This window comes from Bufo bufo, chromosome 8, assembly GCF_905171765.1.
Source record: "Bufo bufo chromosome 8, aBufBuf1.1, whole genome shotgun sequence".
Lineage (NCBI taxonomy): Eukaryota > Metazoa > Chordata > Amphibia > Anura > Bufonidae > Bufo > Bufo bufo.
The window spans coordinates 229502725-229519907 of NC_053396.1; the positions used below are offsets into that span (position 1 = coordinate 229502725).

General features: G+C 57.5%; 1 protein-coding gene across 3 annotated transcripts in view; it reads left to right on the forward strand.

Moving 5' to 3' along the window:
* Nucleotides 1-3702: 3702 nt before the first annotated feature.
* Nucleotides 3703-17183, forward strand: part of BRWD3 (bromodomain and WD repeat domain containing 3) — a 40712-nt gene continuing 27231 nt past the window's right edge. For all 3 annotated transcript variants that reach the window (XR_005780775.1, XM_040442749.1, XM_040442750.1), the window contains exons 1-14: nucleotides 3703-3865; nucleotides 3949-4007; nucleotides 4541-4570; nucleotides 4661-4720; nucleotides 7423-7573; nucleotides 8655-8753; nucleotides 9230-9390; nucleotides 9467-9688; nucleotides 10475-10575; nucleotides 12489-12559; nucleotides 12655-12755; nucleotides 13040-13080; nucleotides 16682-16786; nucleotides 16859-17012. Coding sequence is in view for 2 of the 3 variants with exons in the window: in XM_040442749.1 (XP_040298683.1) it covers nucleotides 3826-3865; nucleotides 3949-4007; nucleotides 4541-4570; nucleotides 4661-4720; nucleotides 7423-7573; nucleotides 8655-8753; nucleotides 9230-9390; nucleotides 9467-9688; nucleotides 10475-10575; nucleotides 12489-12559; nucleotides 12655-12755; nucleotides 13040-13080; nucleotides 16682-16786; nucleotides 16859-17012 (1395 nt within the window). In the remaining variant the exon portion in view is untranslated. The remainder of the gene's footprint in view (nucleotides 3866-3948; nucleotides 4008-4540; nucleotides 4571-4660; nucleotides 4721-7422; nucleotides 7574-8654; nucleotides 8754-9229; nucleotides 9391-9466; nucleotides 9689-10474; nucleotides 10576-12488; nucleotides 12560-12654; nucleotides 12756-13039; nucleotides 13081-16681; nucleotides 16787-16858; nucleotides 17013-17183) is intronic.

Here is a 17183-nt window from a genome sequence, read left to right on the forward strand (position 1 = left end):
GACCACAGCCCCCCTTCTCAGTATTATAGTCATTGGTGGCAGTGACCACAGCCCCCCCTGCTCAGTATTATAATCATTGGTGGCAGTGACCACAGCCCCCCTCCTCAGTATTATAGTCATTGGTGGCAGTGACCAGAGCCCCCCCCTGAGTATTATAGTCATTGGTGGCAGTGACCACAGCACCCCCTCCTCAGTATTATATTCATTGGTGGCAGAGACCACAGGCCCCCCTGCTTAGTATTATAGTCATTCGTGGCAGTGACCAGAGCCCCCTCCTCAGTATTATAGTCATTGGTGGCAGTGACCACAGGCCCCCTCCTCAGTATTATAGTCATTGGTGGCAGTGACCACAGCCCCCCTCCTCAGTATGATAGTCATTGGTGGCAGTGACCACAGCCCCCCCCCCCTCAGTATTATAGTCATTGATGGCAGTGACCACAGGCCCCCTCCTCAGTATGATAGTCATTGGTGGCAGTGACCACAGGCCCCCTCCTCAGTATTATAGTCATTGGTGGCAGTGACCACAGCCCCCACCCCCCCTCAGTATTATAATCATTGATGGCAGAGACCACAGGCCCCCCTCCTCGGTATTATAGTCATTGGTGGCAGTGACCACAGCCCCCCCCCCCCCTCAGTATTATAGTCATTGGTGGCAGTGACCACAGGCCCCCTCCTCAGTATGATAGTCATTGGTGGCAGTGACCACAGGCCCCCTCCTCAGTATTATAGTCATTGGTGGCAGTGACCACAGCCCCCCCCCCCCTCAGTATTATAGTCATTGGTGACAGTGACCACAGACCCCCTCCTCAGTATTATAGTCATTGGTGGCAGAGACCACAGGCCCCCCCTCCTCAGTATTATAGTCATTGGTGGCAGTGGCCACAGCCCCCCTCCTCAGTATTATAGTCCTTGGTGGCAGTGACCACAGCCCCCCCCCCCCCTCAGTATTATAGTCATTGGTGGCAGTGACCACAGGCCCCCTCCTCAGTATTATAGTCATTGGTGGCAGTGACCACAGCCCCCCCCCCCTCAGTATTATAGTCATTGGTGACAGTGACCACAGACCCCCTCCTCAGTATTATAGTCATTGGTGGCAGAGACCACAGGCCCCCCCTCCTCAGTATTATAGTCATTGGTGGCAGTGGCCACAGCCCCCCCCCCTCAGTATTATAGTCATTGGTGGCAGTGGCCACAGCCCCCCCCCCTCCTCAGTATTATAGTGATTGGTGGCAGTGGCCACAGCCCCCCCCCCTCAGTATTATAGTCATTGGTGGCAGTGGCCACAGCCCCCCCCCCTCAGTATTATAGTCATTGGTGGCAGTGGCCACAGCCCCCTCCTCAGTATTATAGTCATTGGTGGCAGTGACCACAGCCCCCCCCTCCTCAGTATTATAGTGATTGGTGGCAGTGGCCACAGCCCCCCCCTCAGTATTATAGTCATTGGTGGCAGTGGCCACAGCCCCCCCCCTCAGTATTATAGTCATTGGTGGCAGTGGCCACAGCCCCCTCCTCAGTATTATAGTCATTGGTGGCAGTGACCACAGCCCCCCCCTCCTCAGTATTATAGTGATTGGTGGCAGTGGCCACAGCCCCCCCCCTCAGTATTATAGTCATTGGTGGCAGTGGCCACAGCCCCCCCCTCCTCAGTATTATAGTGATTGGTGGCAGTGGCCACAGCCCCCCCCCCTCAGTATTATAGTCATTGGTGGCAGTGGCCACAGCCCCCCCCCCCTCCTCAGTATTATAGTGATTGGTGGCAGTGGCCACAGCCCCCCCCTCAGTATTATAGTCATTGGTGGCAGTGGCCACAGCCCCCCCCTCCTCAGTATTATAGTGATTGGTGGCAGTGGCCACAGCCCCCCCCCCTCAGTATTATAGTCATTGGTGGCAGTGGCCACAGCCCCCCCCTCCTCAGTATTATAGTGATTGGTGGCAGTGGCCACAGCCCCCCCCCTCAGTATTATAGTCATTGGTGGCAGTGGCCACAGCCCCCCCTCCTCAGTATTATAGTGATTGGTGGCAGTGGCCACAGCCCCCCCCCCTCAGTATTATAGTCATTGGTGGCAGTGGCCACAGCCCCCCCCCCTCAGTATTATAGTCATTGGTGGCAGTGGCCACAGCCCCCTCCTCAGTATTATAGTCATTGGTGGCAGTGACCACAGCCCCCCCCTCCTCAGTATTATAGTGATTGGTGGCAGTGGCCACAGCCCCCCCCCCCTCAGTATTATAGTCATTGGTGGCAGTGGCCACAGCCCCCCCCCTCCTCAGTATTATAGTGATTGGTGGCAGTGGCAGCTTCCGATCAGAGCTGCTGCTTGTGTTAAAAAAACATAGAAGTAACCCTCCCCTCCTCCATTTGCCTGCACTGCGGTGAACACTTGCCGTCCTGCTGCTTCTAGTCAATGCTGTCATCACGCTGGCAGGGGCCACTAATGGGGGCCTTATTAATACTGGGGGGCCAACGGGGCACGCCTCGCATTAATAGCTTAACTTGGTCGGTATTTTTCAGTATTCAGGTTAAATTGCCGCATTCGGTCTCTAAAATGTTCGCCCCCACTGGTGTATGTGACATCATCAAACTGGTTATGTGAACCGGACTGGGCGCCAGCTGCCCGGTGTGTGGTAGTACCCGGCCGTGCTCCGGCGCCTCCGCGTAAAAGTAGCTGAGAAACGACACCACTGAGGGAGCGGACAGCAGGAGGATCCATCATTGCCGGATACCGCTGCCGTCCCACCGGATCCCATTGACTTCGAGGATCCGGCAGAGATCCGCCGGCCACCCGCTAAATGCGCAGCGGCTATTATCTACTTCAGGACCTGTCAGTCAGAAATCCCTGATGGAGATGTGAGAGGTCTTACGGTGGCCTCAGACGTGGCCGGTCTGCCAGAAAATCCGCACCATGTCAGCCTCCGGGATGAAGTGTCACCGCCGCGGAGCTGAAGGCAGACAAGGTTTCCTGTAGCTGGAGGTCTCCATTCACTTTCACGGAGACGTCACCCGCACAGAAACCCCCATCATACTCCGGAAACATCTGCAACAAACGCTGCAGCTTCGTCAGATCCGCAGCCGCGGATTTCATTCGGAAAATTCAGGGTCCCCTCAATGTTTTGGCCGGGGTATTCTGGGTTCAGAGGTGACACCATGGCCGAACATCATGTAACGCCGTTTCCGGGCAGTTTTCGCCTCAATGACTTCTCTTCAGGAAAACGTGTGACCAAGAAACGCCAAGAAGCGGTTGAGTTGCGGCCGCCTCATAGCGAGAGCGCCACCACATGGATCCCGGAGCCAGAAGCCACTGATCCAAAGGCTGGGGCCCCATTACTAGACTCCGAAGGGGGGGCTCTGCTGTGTTACACACAGGGGCTCCCTGCTGTGAGACGCTGACCAGCGTGGGGCATGCCGGGAGATGTGTTTACGGCTCATTGTGACAACCTCCTGGGACTTGTTGTCCGCCTGCAGCTGCCAGTCTGGACGGTGTTGACATCTGTGCGTTCCACCATGCGCTCCACACAACGTCCTGTCCCTTTACCATAGAGCTCCGTGCGCAGGTACACACAGCGCCCCTCTGGCACCGGAGTACGGTCACTCTATGATGGCGCTCACTCGGCTCCCTGTGCTGCACAGCGCCACCTGTCGGCGGAGGAGCGCAGCGGCCGCGGTGTGGTGGTGCAGGGCGCCGCTGCGGGTGTACATAGCGCCCCCTGGCCGCCGGAGGAGCGTTGGACCGTGCTGTGTGCTCAGTGTCAGGCCGGAGGGGGCTCCCTGTACCCGGGGAGAGCGATGCGCTGAGTCCCCGAGGCCTCGATGGGCTCCCCGGCACCGTGATGCCCGCAGAGCCCGGAGCGGCAGGCGCCATGGAGGCCGGTAAGTACCGGGCACAGGCGGGAGGGGGCGGCTGCTGCGGGGCCCCGCCGCCCGGTGTCATTAACCTCCGCTGTCTCCCGCAGAGCTGTACTTCCTGATCGCCCGCTTTCTGCAGTCGGGACCGTGCCGGAGATCGGCTCAGGTGAGACCGGATAACGCCGCCCGAATCGGGTCACCTCACCCGGTATCACCCCCCCCCCCCCCCCCGGAAAAAATAATTAAATAAAATAAAAAAAAATAACACTTCACCCGAACCGGCCGCACATCACCGGGCCACCCGCTTCTTATCACCTGGACCGGGTCACCTCGCACCTCACCCGGGTCACCCCGGCTGATCCACACGACACCCGGTCCGGGTCACCACCTCTCCCTGTTCTCGTATCCAGGACACCTCACCCTATCATTCCATGTCACCCATCATCTCCTGTGTCACCCGATCCGGGTCACCTCTTCCTACGCCCGGATTTTTCCGGTGAACCGATCCGGGTCACCTCATCGCCCGCCCGATTATTGCAGACATCCCCCTCCCGGGACTCCTCGCCCTATTCCATCAGCCCCGCGACGGGCCCTCCACCCGCTCCCACACGACACCCGGTTCCGGGTCACTTCACACCCGTCCATGACACCCGCTTCCCGGTAAGTCGCCCCAGTAACGGCCGTGTGTTTGTGTTGCAGGCGCTGGCGGAGGAGTTGGAGGAGCATCAGGTAACGGACCGTCTCCGCGGGTGTTTGGGGGGGGGGGGGGAGCCGGTTTTGGGGTCCCCGCCGGTCTCACCGTTTCCCTTCTCTTCGCAGCTGATACCGGAGCGCCTGGACTGGCAGGGGAGCCGGCACCGCAGGACGTACCCGGACCTGGTGAGCGGCGGCGGGGGGAGGGGGGTCACCGGGTGTCGGGGTCACTTAGCGAGATTGTCCATTGTGAAAACCGGGGTTCATGCGAGGGCAGCGCCAAGGGGTGACGTCACCGCCACCCGGACCAATAGCGGAGCCGCTTACATCAGGCCGGCATGAGACAGAGCCTCTTATTGGTCGGCTCCTCATAATGCCCCCGGACCGTGCTGAGACTGCGGAAAACCGGCACAACCGGGAGGGGGCAACGGAACCGGCGGCCCCGGTCATATCCGGGCGGCCCTGGCACATTGTGTTAATAATAATACTGAGATAAGAAGGGTTCAGAGCAAGTCCTGCAGTAATGGGGGAGGATGGGACGACATCCCTCAGGGGGACCCTCCGCGTGCCGGGTGGGCGACGTCCCTCAGGGGGACCCTCCGCTTGCCGGGTGGGCGACGTCCCTCAGGGGGACCCTCCGCGTGCCGGGTGGGCGACGTCCCTCAGGGGGACCCTCCGCGTGCCGGGTGGGCGAAGTCCCTCAGGGGGACCCTCCGCGTGCCGGGTGGGCGACGTCCCTCAGGGGGACCCTCCGCGTGCCGGGTGGGCGACGTCCCTCAGGGGGACCCTCCGCGTGCCGGGTGGGCGACGTCCCTCAGGGGGACCCTCCGCGTGCCGGGTGGGCGACGTCCCTCAGGGGGACCCTCCGCGTGCCGGGTGGGCGACGTCCCTCAGGGGGACCCTCCGCGTGCCGGGTGGGCGACGTCCCTCAGGGGGACCCTCCGCGTAGCGGGTGGGCGACGTCCCTCAGGGGGATCCCTCATGTTATCAGTTAGATTTCTTTACGGTGGTCACCCCCCGGTAAAATAAGGCCAGCCAGCAATGGCGGGTGACGCGGCCCGTCTCCTGGATTGTCACCACCCGGGCTGCAGACAGACGCCCTGTGAATCTCTGGCTGATAACATGAAGAAACAGCGGGTGCGTCCGGTCGGTCAGCCATCGGGGTGTGAAGACTTTTGGAATGGCATCAGTTTGCTGCTGTGATTGTGGGGCGCTGTCCTGGAGATGGAGGGACATTGAGGGGCGCCGCTGTGTCTGTGAGGTCACTATTACTGTGGCGTGCAGCGGGGCTTTGTATCGGGGACGGTGCGGCGGGCAATATGGAAGCGCTATAGAGATATTGTCCTGTCACTGACAACTTGCTACGTTCCTGCAGTGGCCGTCGTTCCAGAGTTGTCACCGTCTCAATTTCTTAAGATACAGCCCGGCATATGGATGCTGTATCTAACCTGTGATGGGGGGGGTCTCCCTGTGCCGGCCTGTATCTAACCCGTGATGGGGGGGGTCTCCCTGTGCCGGCCTGTATCTAACCCGTGATGGGGGGGGGGGGTCTCCCTGTGCCGGCCTGTATCTAACCTGTGATGGGGGGGGTCTCCCTGTGCCGGCCTGTATCTAACCTGTGATGGGGGGGGTCTCCCTGTGCCGGCCTGTATCTAACCTGTGATGGGGGGGGTCTCCCTGTGCCGGCCTGTATCTAACCTGTGATGGGGGGGTCTCCCTGTGCCGGCCTGTATCTAACCCGTGATGGGGGGGTCTCCCTGTGCCGGCCTGTATCTAACCTGTGATGGGGGGTCTCCCTGTGCTGGCCTGTATCTAACCTGTGATGGGGGGGGGGGTCTCCCTGTGCTGGCCTGTATCTAACCTGTGATGGGGGGTCTCCCTGTGCCGGCCTGTATCTAACCTGTGATGGGGGGGGGTGTCTCCCTGTGCCGGGCTGTATCTAACCTGTGATGGGGGGGGGGTCTCCCTGTGCCGGGCTGTATCTAACCTGTGATGGGGGGGGTCTCCCTGTGCCGGGCTGTATCTAACCTGTGATGGGGGGGGTCTCCCTGTGCCGGGCTGTATCTAACCTGTGATGGGGGGGGTCTCCCTGTGCCGGGCTGTATCTAACCTGTGATGGGGGGTCTCCCTGTGCCGGCCTGTATCTAACCTGTGATGGGGGGTCTCCCTGTGCCGGGCTGTATCTTGGGGTACTTTCACACTAGCGGCAGGACGGATCCGACAGACTGTTCACCCTGTCGGATCCGTCCTGCCGCTATTTCGCCGGACCGCTGCTCCGTCTCCATTGACTATAATGGGGGCGGAGCTCCGGCACATCACGGCGAAAGGCCGCTGGACTAAAACTACGACCTGCCCGACGGCCTCTCGCCGGAGCTCCGCCCCCGTCCCAATTCTAGTCAATGGGGACGGAGCGGCGGCACGGCGAAATAACGGCAGGACGGATCCGAGAGGGTGAACAGCCTGTCGGATTTGTCCTGCCACTAGTGTGAAAGTAGCCTAACCTGTGATGTATCTAACCATTTTCAGAATCTCTGATAGCTGCCAGTGAATGGAAACATTTATTATCTGCATTCCAGTCCTGACCTCATACAACTGATGGACTCAATACACGTATTATAAAGTCTCAGCATTCACTGACAGCAAGCAGAAGTTTTCCAAAGTAAAGCACACAGACGGCATCTCTGGGGATGAGTTACGGTCGTCGTCCCCTTAACCCCCCCATCCCCCAATATACGGGATGACACTATTACCGCTGGTGAACAAGCCCCTCCCCCTTTGTGGTGCAGCAGTCACATGACTTGCTTTTGTAAGGATAAATATGTGCCCCACCCCCAGTAGCCTCGCTTTCTGTCAGTGCTGTAATGTTCTGGCGCTCTCCTCACCTCCAGGTGGCTGACAACTCTCATATTCCTTCTGACTACCTGCTGAAGATCTGTGAGCGCATTGGACCGATCCTAGAGCAGGAGATCCCGCAGAGCGTCCCCGGGGTGCACAGCCTGCTGGGGGTGGGGAAGCAGTCCCTCCTACGAAGAGCAAAAGGTAACGTGGGGGGCTGAGGGGCAATAATAGGGGGGTGGGAATTAAGGGCGGAGGGGGAGGGGTAGTTCGGGGTGGAGGGACAGATTAGGGTAGTTCAGGACGGTGGGAGGAGAGTGGTAGTGGAGGGAGTAGTTCAGGGTGGAGGGGGTAGCTCGGGATGGAGAGTGGAGGCGGAGGCGGTAGCTCGGGACGGAGGATGGGGGCGGAGGGGGTAGCTTGGGACGGAGAGTGGAGGCGGAGGGGGTAGCTCGGGACGGACGGAGGGTGGGGGCGGAGGGGGTAGCTCGGGACGGAGAGTGGAGGCGGAGGGGGTAGCTCGGGACGGACGGAGGGTGGGGGCGGAGGGGGTAGCTCGGGACGGAGAGTGGAGGCGGAGGGGGTAGCTCGGGACGGACGGAGGGTGGGGGCGGAGGGGGTAGCTCGGGACGGAGAGTGGAGGCGGAGGGGGTAGCTCGGGACGGACGGAGGGTGGGGGCGGAGGGGGTAGCTCGGGACGGACGGAGGGTGGGGGCGGAGGGGGTAGCTCGGGACGGAGAGTGGAGGCGGAGGGGGTAGCTCGGGACGGAGAGTGGAGGCGGAGGGGGTAGCTCGGGACGGAGGGTGGGGACGGAGGGGGTAGCTCGGGACGGAGGGTGGGGACGGAGGGGGTAGCTCGGGACGGAGGGGGTAGCTCGGGACGGAGGGTGGGGACGGAGGGGGTAGCTCGGGACGGAGGGTGGGGACGGAGGGGGTAGCTCGGGACGGAGGGTGGGGGCGGAGAGGGTAGCTCGGGACGGAGGGTGGGGGCGGAGGGGGTAGCTCGGGACGGAGGGTGGGGGCGGAGGGGTTAGCTCGGGACGGAGGGTGGGGGCGGAGGGGTTAGCTCGGGACGGAGGGTGGGGGCGGAGGGGTTAGCTCGGGACGGAGGGTGGGGGCGGAGGGGTTAGCTCGGGACGGAGGGTGGGGGCGGAGAGGGTAGCTTGGGACGGAGGGTGGGGGCGGAGAGGGTAGCTTGGGACGGAGGGTGGGGGCGGAGAGGGTAGCTTGGGACGGAGGGGTCAGATCTGATTATTTCTGACATTGCTGTGTTGGGTTCCTGCAGAATTTAAGAATTCGTCATGGAAACCATCAGGATACGCAGCTCTACACCGGGGCCGGCCCCCAGAACTGCCCGCCAACTACGGGAGGCCGCTCAGTATTGGTAAGTTACCTCGCCGTCGGTGTAGGTGATCCAGGGATGGGCGGAGTGTCAGAGGGAGATAAATGGGGTGTGCGCCCCCCGGAGGACGGGCGGCTCAGTGCAGTCACCAATCTCCTGCTTGGTCCACATCCGATCCATTCGCTGCAGCGTGCTGTCTGCATCCGTGTATCCGTTCCTCGGCCCCGCACAAACGATGGAACGTGTCCGATTCTTGTCCATTTTGCCGACTAGCACATTTCTACAGAAGTTAAATAAATGGCGGCATACACTCGGCCGCAATCCATGATTTGCGGACCCCAATACACTCGCTGCCGTGTGCACCGGCCCTTAGGGGAGACTTATGCACATTCCTTGTGCTCGGTAAATATTTTCTGTCAGTGAATTGAGGCACCTATTTAGACACCATAGTGTACCAGACCCTCAGCTGTGAAGAGTAAGTGCAGCGACCTTATCAGTTTCTGGGGTTTCGTTTCCAGTAAGAGTGGCCGCCTCCCGGGCGCTGACCGGCTGCACCCGCTTCCAGTACTTCTTCCCCTGCTCTTCTTATCAGCACATCAAAATGCACAAGAGGATTCTGGGTCACCTGTCGTCGGTCTACTGCGTGGCGTTTGACCGCAGTGGGAGGCGGATCTTCACGGTGAGTTTTGCGCAGACCTTGGAGACGCCCTGTAACCGTCTGCTCCGCGGCCTCTGCATTGTCCTCTCTCTTTCAGGGCTCTGATGACTGTTTAGTGAAGATCTGGGCCACGGACGATGGGCGACTCCTCTCCACACTGCGTGGTCACTCCGCCGAGATCTCCGACATGGCCGTCAACTATGAGAACACCCTGATAGCGGCTGGCAGCTGCGACAAGGTGGTGCGGGTCTGGTGTCTACGGACATGCGCCCCGGTGGCCGTGCTGCAGGGTCACACGGCATCCATTACTTCCATACAGGTAACACGTCAAATCTCAGTGATTACATCTTATAACGAGACATAATATCATGTGACTGATATCAGCCGCTCCTCTTATAATGCTCCAGTGCTGATATAACCTCCAAAGACATTACATCATATGTGACTGATATCAGCCGCTCCTCTTATAACGCTCCAGCGCTGATATAACCTCCAGAGACATGACATCACATGTGACTGATATCAGCCACTCCTCTTATAACGCTCCAGCGCTGATATGACCTCCAGAGACATTACATCATATGTGACTGATATCAGCTCCTCTTATAACGCTCCAGCGCTGATATAACCTCCAGAGACATTACATCATATGTGACTGATATCAGCCGCTCCTCTTATAACGCTCCAGCGCTGATATAACCTCCAGAGACATTACATCATATGTGACTGATATCAGCCGCTCCTCTTATAACGCTCCAGCGCTGATATAACCTCCAGAGACATTACATCATATGGGACTGTTAATGGGCTCACCGATGCTATTGTGAAAGTCTCCACGCCCGGGCTGAACACTTGCGGATTAGTGGCCGCAGTCGCTTCCTGTTGGGACTCCCTGGGATTAGGGAGCGATTGTGCCCCAGATCTCCCTGCATCTCAGGGGCTTCCAGGCAGAATGAGCAGAGTGCCTCTTTATACACCGTATAGATTAGTGGCCCGCCCCTGCGCACAGCGGCGCCTCCGCCCGCTTTTCTTGCTTTACTTCGCCTTCCGCTGCGGAGACGATCTCCTGATCGCAGGATTTCTAATTCTTAGGCTTTCTTTTCAGTTTTGTCCGTCAACTAAAGGTAAAACCCGACACCTCACATCCACGGGTGCTGACGGGACCATCTGCTTCTGGCAGTGGAACGTGGACACCATGACGTTCAGGTAAGATGGCGGCTCCTTCATACCATCCACTAGTGGGCCTGGGGAAGGTGTACATACTGGTGCGACGCTCTGCAGCTTGGTGCGATGTCAAGTGTCATTATACCAGAGATTACGAAACCAATTGATACCCCTTCCCAATTCTTCACCTTTTATAACATCTGTGCTTGCTGTCAGTGAGTGGGATCTTGCAGCCAGAGACTCAAACTGCTCCCCCACCCAGTCCTGCTCGCACTGAGGGCTTGCTACAATGTGTCGGTGCAGCGCAGCACGGATCTCTGACCTGTTTGTTACTGTGCATGACTGGATACAAAGGAAACAAACCCTCAGCTTTGAGAAGTATTTAGTCAGCGGGGATATAAACCTTGAAGCATTTACTGACAGCAAGCAGAGATCATGAAAATGAAAACCCAAAGGAAATTCGAAATGTCAGCACTTTTCATTACACAGCAGCCCAGCTTTATACAACCAGTGATGACCCCCTATCACAGGGGGCTGGGACGCCCACCTGAGTGGGGCTACGGCCATGCCTGCACATTGCTGCTCCGTGGTGCTGACGGATAGTAGAATGCAGCGCAGTCCTATAGTTTGTATGAGGTGGCGACACACATGGTTAACTGCTGCCTCCATTCAAACAGGTCATGGGACCCTGTTCTGGTGATAGTGGGGGTCCCAGCAAGCAGAACTTTATCACCTATTATGTTATCAGTTGCCATCCTGGGAAAACCTTTTAACCTTGTTGGAGCTAGTGCAGCAGAAACCTCCCTGGAGCCCCAGCCGGGACATTGTCCGCTGCCGGGCACTGCTCCTGTGTGCCACCTCTGCAGCAGCAGAAATCTCCCTGGAGCCCCAGCCGGGACATTGTCCGCTGCCGGGCACTGCTCCTGTGTGCCACCTCTGCAGCAGCAGAAATCTCCCTGGAGCCCCAGCCGGGACATTGTCCGCTGCCGGGCACTGCTCCTGTGTGCCACCTCTGCAGCAGCAGAAATCTCCCTGGAGCCCCAGCCGGGACATTGTCCGCTGCCGGGCACTGCTCCTGTGTGCCACCTCTGCAGCAGCAGAAATCTCCCTGGAGCCCCAGCCGGGACATTGTCCGCTGCCGGGCACTGCTCCTGTGTGCCACCTCCCTCAACCCCAGCCGGGACATTGTCCGCTGCCGGGCACTGCTCCTGTGTGCCACCTCTGCAGCAGCAGAAATCTCCCTGGAGCCCCAGCCGGGACATTGTCCGCTGCCGGGCACTGCTCCTGTGTGCCACCTCTGCAGCAGCAGAAATCTCCATGGAGCCCCAGCCGGGACATTGTCCGCTGCCGGGCACTGCTCCTGTGTGCCACCTCCCTCGACCCCAGCCGGGACATTGTCCGCTGCCGGGCACTGCTCCTGTGTGCCACCTCCCTCGACCCCAGCCGGGACATTGTCCGCTGCCGGGCAATGCTCCTGTGTGCCACCTCTGCAGCAGCAGAAATCTCCCTGGAGCCCCGGCCGGGACATTGTCCGCTGCCGGGCACTGCTCCTGTGTGCCACCTCTGGAGCAGCAGAAACCTCCATGGAGCCCCAGCCGGGACATTGTCCGCTGCCGGGCACTGCTCCTGTGTGCCACCTCTGCAGCAGCAGAAACCTCCCTGGAGCCCCAGCCGGGACATTGTCCGCTGCCGGGCACTGCTCCTGTGTGCCACCTCTGCAGCAGCAAAAATCTTCCTGGAGCCCCAGCCGGGACATTGTCCGCTGCCGGGCACTGCTCCTGTGTGCCACCTCCCTGGACCCCAGCCGGGACATTGTCCGCTGCCGGGCACTGCTCCTGTGTGCCACCTCCCTGGACCCCAGCCGGGACATTGTCCGCTGCCGGGCACTGCTCCTGTGTGCCACCTCTGACTCTCATCACATGATAGAAGGGTAATGGATCATTCTGTCTCTGCAGCGATCAGCCCCTGAAGTTCATGGAGCGATCCAGGCCGGGCGTCCAGATCTCCTGCTCTTCCTTCAGCTCAGGTACTTCCCATCATGCATCTCTCCAGTCACTTCAAATAAGTGGTTGTCTGCGCCCGCTCATGACCCCCTGTGTGCGTCTCCTCTTCTCCCTCCAGGTGGGATGTTCATAGCTACGGGCAGCACGGATCACGTTATAAGAGTGTATTACCTGGGCTCCGGAGAACCGGAGAAGATCGCAGAGCTGGAGGCGCATGTGGTAAGATCAGTGTTCACCTAAATCTTCTCTGCTTGACACCCCTCCCGTCAGTGTATGTGCCACATCTACTTCATTATATCCCCTTTCTCACTGGAGTGTTTAGCCTTCTCTACTTCCAGTAATCGCCATTCTATACTGAAGTGTAAAGCATGGTGGAGGGACAGCAGCTTTGCTAACTTTTAAGTATTTATCTGCCATCTGATGCTAGGCAGCAACTGCTGAGACGGCAGAGGGCGCCCTCAGCTATATGTCCACATCCTGACTGCTCCTCTGCTTTGTTTCAGGATAAGGTGGTTGCCGTTCAGTTCTGCAATAATGGAGACCGGTGAGTGTGTGCGACGTATCCGTGAGCTCCGTGGTGTAACTCCTCAGTATAGAAAGTGCGACGTATCCGTGAGCTCCATGGTGTAACTCCTCAGTATAGAAAGTGTCTGCGACGTATCCGTGAGCTCCGTGGTGTAACTCCTCAGTATAGAAAGTGTGTGCAACGTATCCGTGAGCTCCATGGTGTAACTCCTCAGTATAGAAAGTGTCTGCGACGTATCCGTGAGCTCCATGGTGTAACTCAGCAGTATAGAAAGTGTGTGCGACGTATCCGTGAGCTCCATGGTGTTACTCCTCAGTATAGAAAGTGTGTGCGACGTATCCGTGAGCTCCGTGGTGTAACTCCTCAGTATAGAAAGTGTGTGCAACGTATCCGTGAGCTCCATGGTATAACTCCGCAGTATAGAAAGTGTGTGCAGCGTATCCGTGAGCTCCATGGTGTAACTCCGCAGTATAGGAAGTGCGACGTATCCGTGAGCTCCATGGTGTAACTCCGCAGTATAGGAAGTGCGACGTATCCGTGAGCTCCATGGTGTAACTCCGCAGTATAGGAAGTGTGTGCGACGTATCCGTGAGCTCCATGGTGTAACTCCGCAGTATAGGAAGTGCGACGTATCCGTGAGCTCCGTGGTGTAACTCCTCAGTATAGAAAGTGCGGCGTATCCGTGAGCTCCATGGTGTAACTCCTCAGTATAGAAAGTGCGACGTATCCGTGAGCTCCATGGTGTAACTCCTCAGTATAGAAAGTGCGACGTATCCGTGAGCTCCATGGTGTAACTCCTCAGTATAGAAAGTGTGACGTATCCGTGAGCTCCGTGGTGTAACTCCTCAGTATAGAAAGTGCGACGTATCCGTGAGCTCCGTGGTGTAACTCCTCAGTATAGAAAGAGTCTGCGACGTATCCGTGAGCTCCATGGTGTAACTCCGCAGTATAGAAAGTGCGGCGTATCCGTGAGCTCCATGGTGTAACTCCGCAGTATAGAAAGTGCGACGTATCCGTGAGCTCCATGGTGTAACTCCGCAGTATAGAAAGTGCGACGTATCCGTGAGCTCCGTGGTGTAACTCCTCAGTATAGAAAGTGTGACGTATCCGTGAGCTCCATGGTGTAACTCCTCAGTATAGAAAGTGTGACGTATCCGTGAGCTCCGTGGTGTAACTCCTCAGTATAGAAAGTGCGACGTATCCGTGAGCTCCATGGTGTAACTCCTCAGTATAGAAAGTGCGACGTATCCGTGAGCTCCATGGTGTAACTCCTCAGTATAGAAAGTGTGACGTATCCGTGAGCTCCGTGGTGTAACTCCTCAGTATAGAAAGTGCGACGTATCCGTGAGCTCCGTGGTGTAACTCCTCAGTATAGAAAGAGTCTGCGACGTATCCGTGAGCTCCATGGTGTAACTCCGCAGTATAGAAAGTGCGGCGTATCCGTGAGCTCCATGGTGTAACTCCGCAGTATAGAAAGTGCGACGTATCCGTGAGCTCCATGGTGTAACTCCGCAGTATAGAAAGTGCGACGTATCCGTGAGCTCCATGGTGTTACTCCGCAGTATAGAGCAGGAATTGGTAACCTACAGCTCTCCAGCTTTCCTGAAACTACAACTCCTAGAATACTCCATTCATTTATTATGCGCATGTTGCATGCTGGGAGTTGTAGTTTCACAGCAGCTGCAGTGCCAAAGGTTGCTGATCTCTGGTATAGACTGCATCTGACATCACAGCGGTCTGAGGTAAATCCTCAGTGTAGACGGCATCTGTGACATCACAGCAGTCTGAGGTAAATCCTCAGTGTAGACGGCATCTGTGACATCACAGCGGTCTGAGGTAAATCCTCAGTGTAGACGGTGTCTGTGACATCACAGCGGTCTGAGGTAAATCCTCAGTGTACGCAGCGTCTGTGACATCACAGCGGTCTGAGGTAAATCCTCTGTAGACTGTGTCTGTGACATCACAGCGATCTGAGGTAAATCCTCAGTGTAGACGGTGTCTGTGACATCACAGCGGTCTGAGGTAAATCCTCAGTGTACGCAGCGTCTGTGACATCACAGCGGTCTGAGGTAAATCCTTAGTGTAGACGGCATCTGTGACATCACAGCGGTCTGAGGTAAATCCTCAGTGTACGCAGCGTCTGTGACATCACAGCGGTCTGAGGTAAATCCTTAGTGTAGACGGCGTCTGTGACATCACAGCGGTCTGAGGTAAATCCTCAGTGTACGCAGCGTCTGTGACATCACAGCGGTCTGAGGTAAATCCTCAGTGTAGATGACGTCTGTGACATCACAGCGGTCTGAGGTAAATCCTCAGTGTACGCAGCGTCTGTGACATCACAGCGGTCTGAGGTAAATCCTCAGTGTAGACGGTGTCTGTGACATCACAGCGATCTGAGGTAAATCCTCAGTGTACGCAGCGTCTGTGACATCACAGCGGTCTGAGGTAAATCCCAGTGTAGACGACGTCTGTGACATCACAGCGGTCTGAGGTAAATCCTCAGTGTAGATGACGTCTGTGACATCACAGCGGTCTGAGGTAAATCCTCAGTGTACGCAGCGTCTGTGACATCACAGCGGTCTGAGGTAAATCCTCAGTGTAGACGGCGTCTGTGACATCACAGCGGTCTGAGGTAAATCCTCAGTGTACGCAGCGTCTGTGACATCACAGCGGTCTGAGGTAAATCCTCAGTGTAGACGGCGTCTGTGACATCACAGCGGTCTGAGGTAAATCCCAGTGTAGACGGTGTCTGTGACATCACAGCGGTCTGATGTAAATCCTCAGTGTAGACTGCATCTGTGACATCACAGCGGTCTGAGGTAAATCCCAGTGTAGACGGCGTCTGTGACATCACAGCGGTCTGAGGTAAATCCTCAGTGTAGACGACGTCTGTGACATCACAGCGGTCTGAGGTAAATCCTCAGTGTAGACGGTGTCTGTGACATCACAGCGGTCTGAGGTAAATCCCAGTGTAGACGGTGTCTGTGACATCACAGCGGTCTGAGGTAAATCCCAGTGTAGACGACGTCTGTGACATCACAGCGGTCTGAGGTAAATCCTCAGTGTAGACGACGTCTGTGACATCACAGCGGTCTGAGGTAAATCCTCAGTGTAGACGACGTCTGTGACATCACAGCGGTCTGAGGTAAATCCTCAGTGTAGACGACGTCTGTGACATCACAGCGGTCTGAGGTAAATCCTCAGTGTAGACGGTGTCTGTGACATCACAGCGGTCTGAGGTAAATCCTCAGTGTAGACGACGTCTGTGACATCACAGCGGTCTGAGGTAAATCCTCAGTGTAGACGACGTCTGTGACATCACAGCGGTCTGAGGTAAATCCTCAGTGTAGACGGTGTCTGTGACATCACAGCGGTCTGAGGTAAATCCTCAGTGTAGACGACGTCTGTGACATCACAGCGGTCTGAGGTAAATCCTCAGTGTAGACGACGTCTGTGACATCACAGCGGTCTGAGGTAAATCCTCAGTGTAGATGACGTCAGACCGCTGTGATGTCACAGACATGTGGCAGGAGGCCGTGTAGGATGCGTGTGGGGGGGGGGGGGGGGTGTATGTTCTTCGCCGCTCAGTGTGTATGACCTGGTCTCCCTTCTCCCGCAGTCTGAGCTTCGTCAGCGGCAGCAGGGATGGCACGGCGCGGCTCTGGCAGTATCAGCAGCAGGAATGGAGGATGGTTGTGCTGGACATGAGCACCAGGATGAGTGGGTAAGTGGCGCCGCTGCTCGAGAGCCTGCAGATTATGTGGAGACCTCAGGTCATCAGTCTGTACTTTCACAGGAGCAACGTGTCCAGCCCCGAGGACAAAGGGACCAAGCTGAAGGTGACCATGGTGGCCTGGGACCGCTCCGACACCACCGTCATCACTGCCGTCAACAACTTCCTGCTGAAAGTGTGGAATTCCCACAGCGGTCAGCTCCTCCACATCTTATCGGTGAGCGCGGCAACGAGCCGGGGCCCCAGAGGGGAGAACTATTACATCGGTGGGGGTCCAACACTGCACGCTGTCTCCACAACTCCTATAGAACTCAATGGAGCCGCTGGGCGCATACTGACTGGCCACTCCATGGTACAGGGCCCCCGTTCTCGTGAACGGTAGGACCCT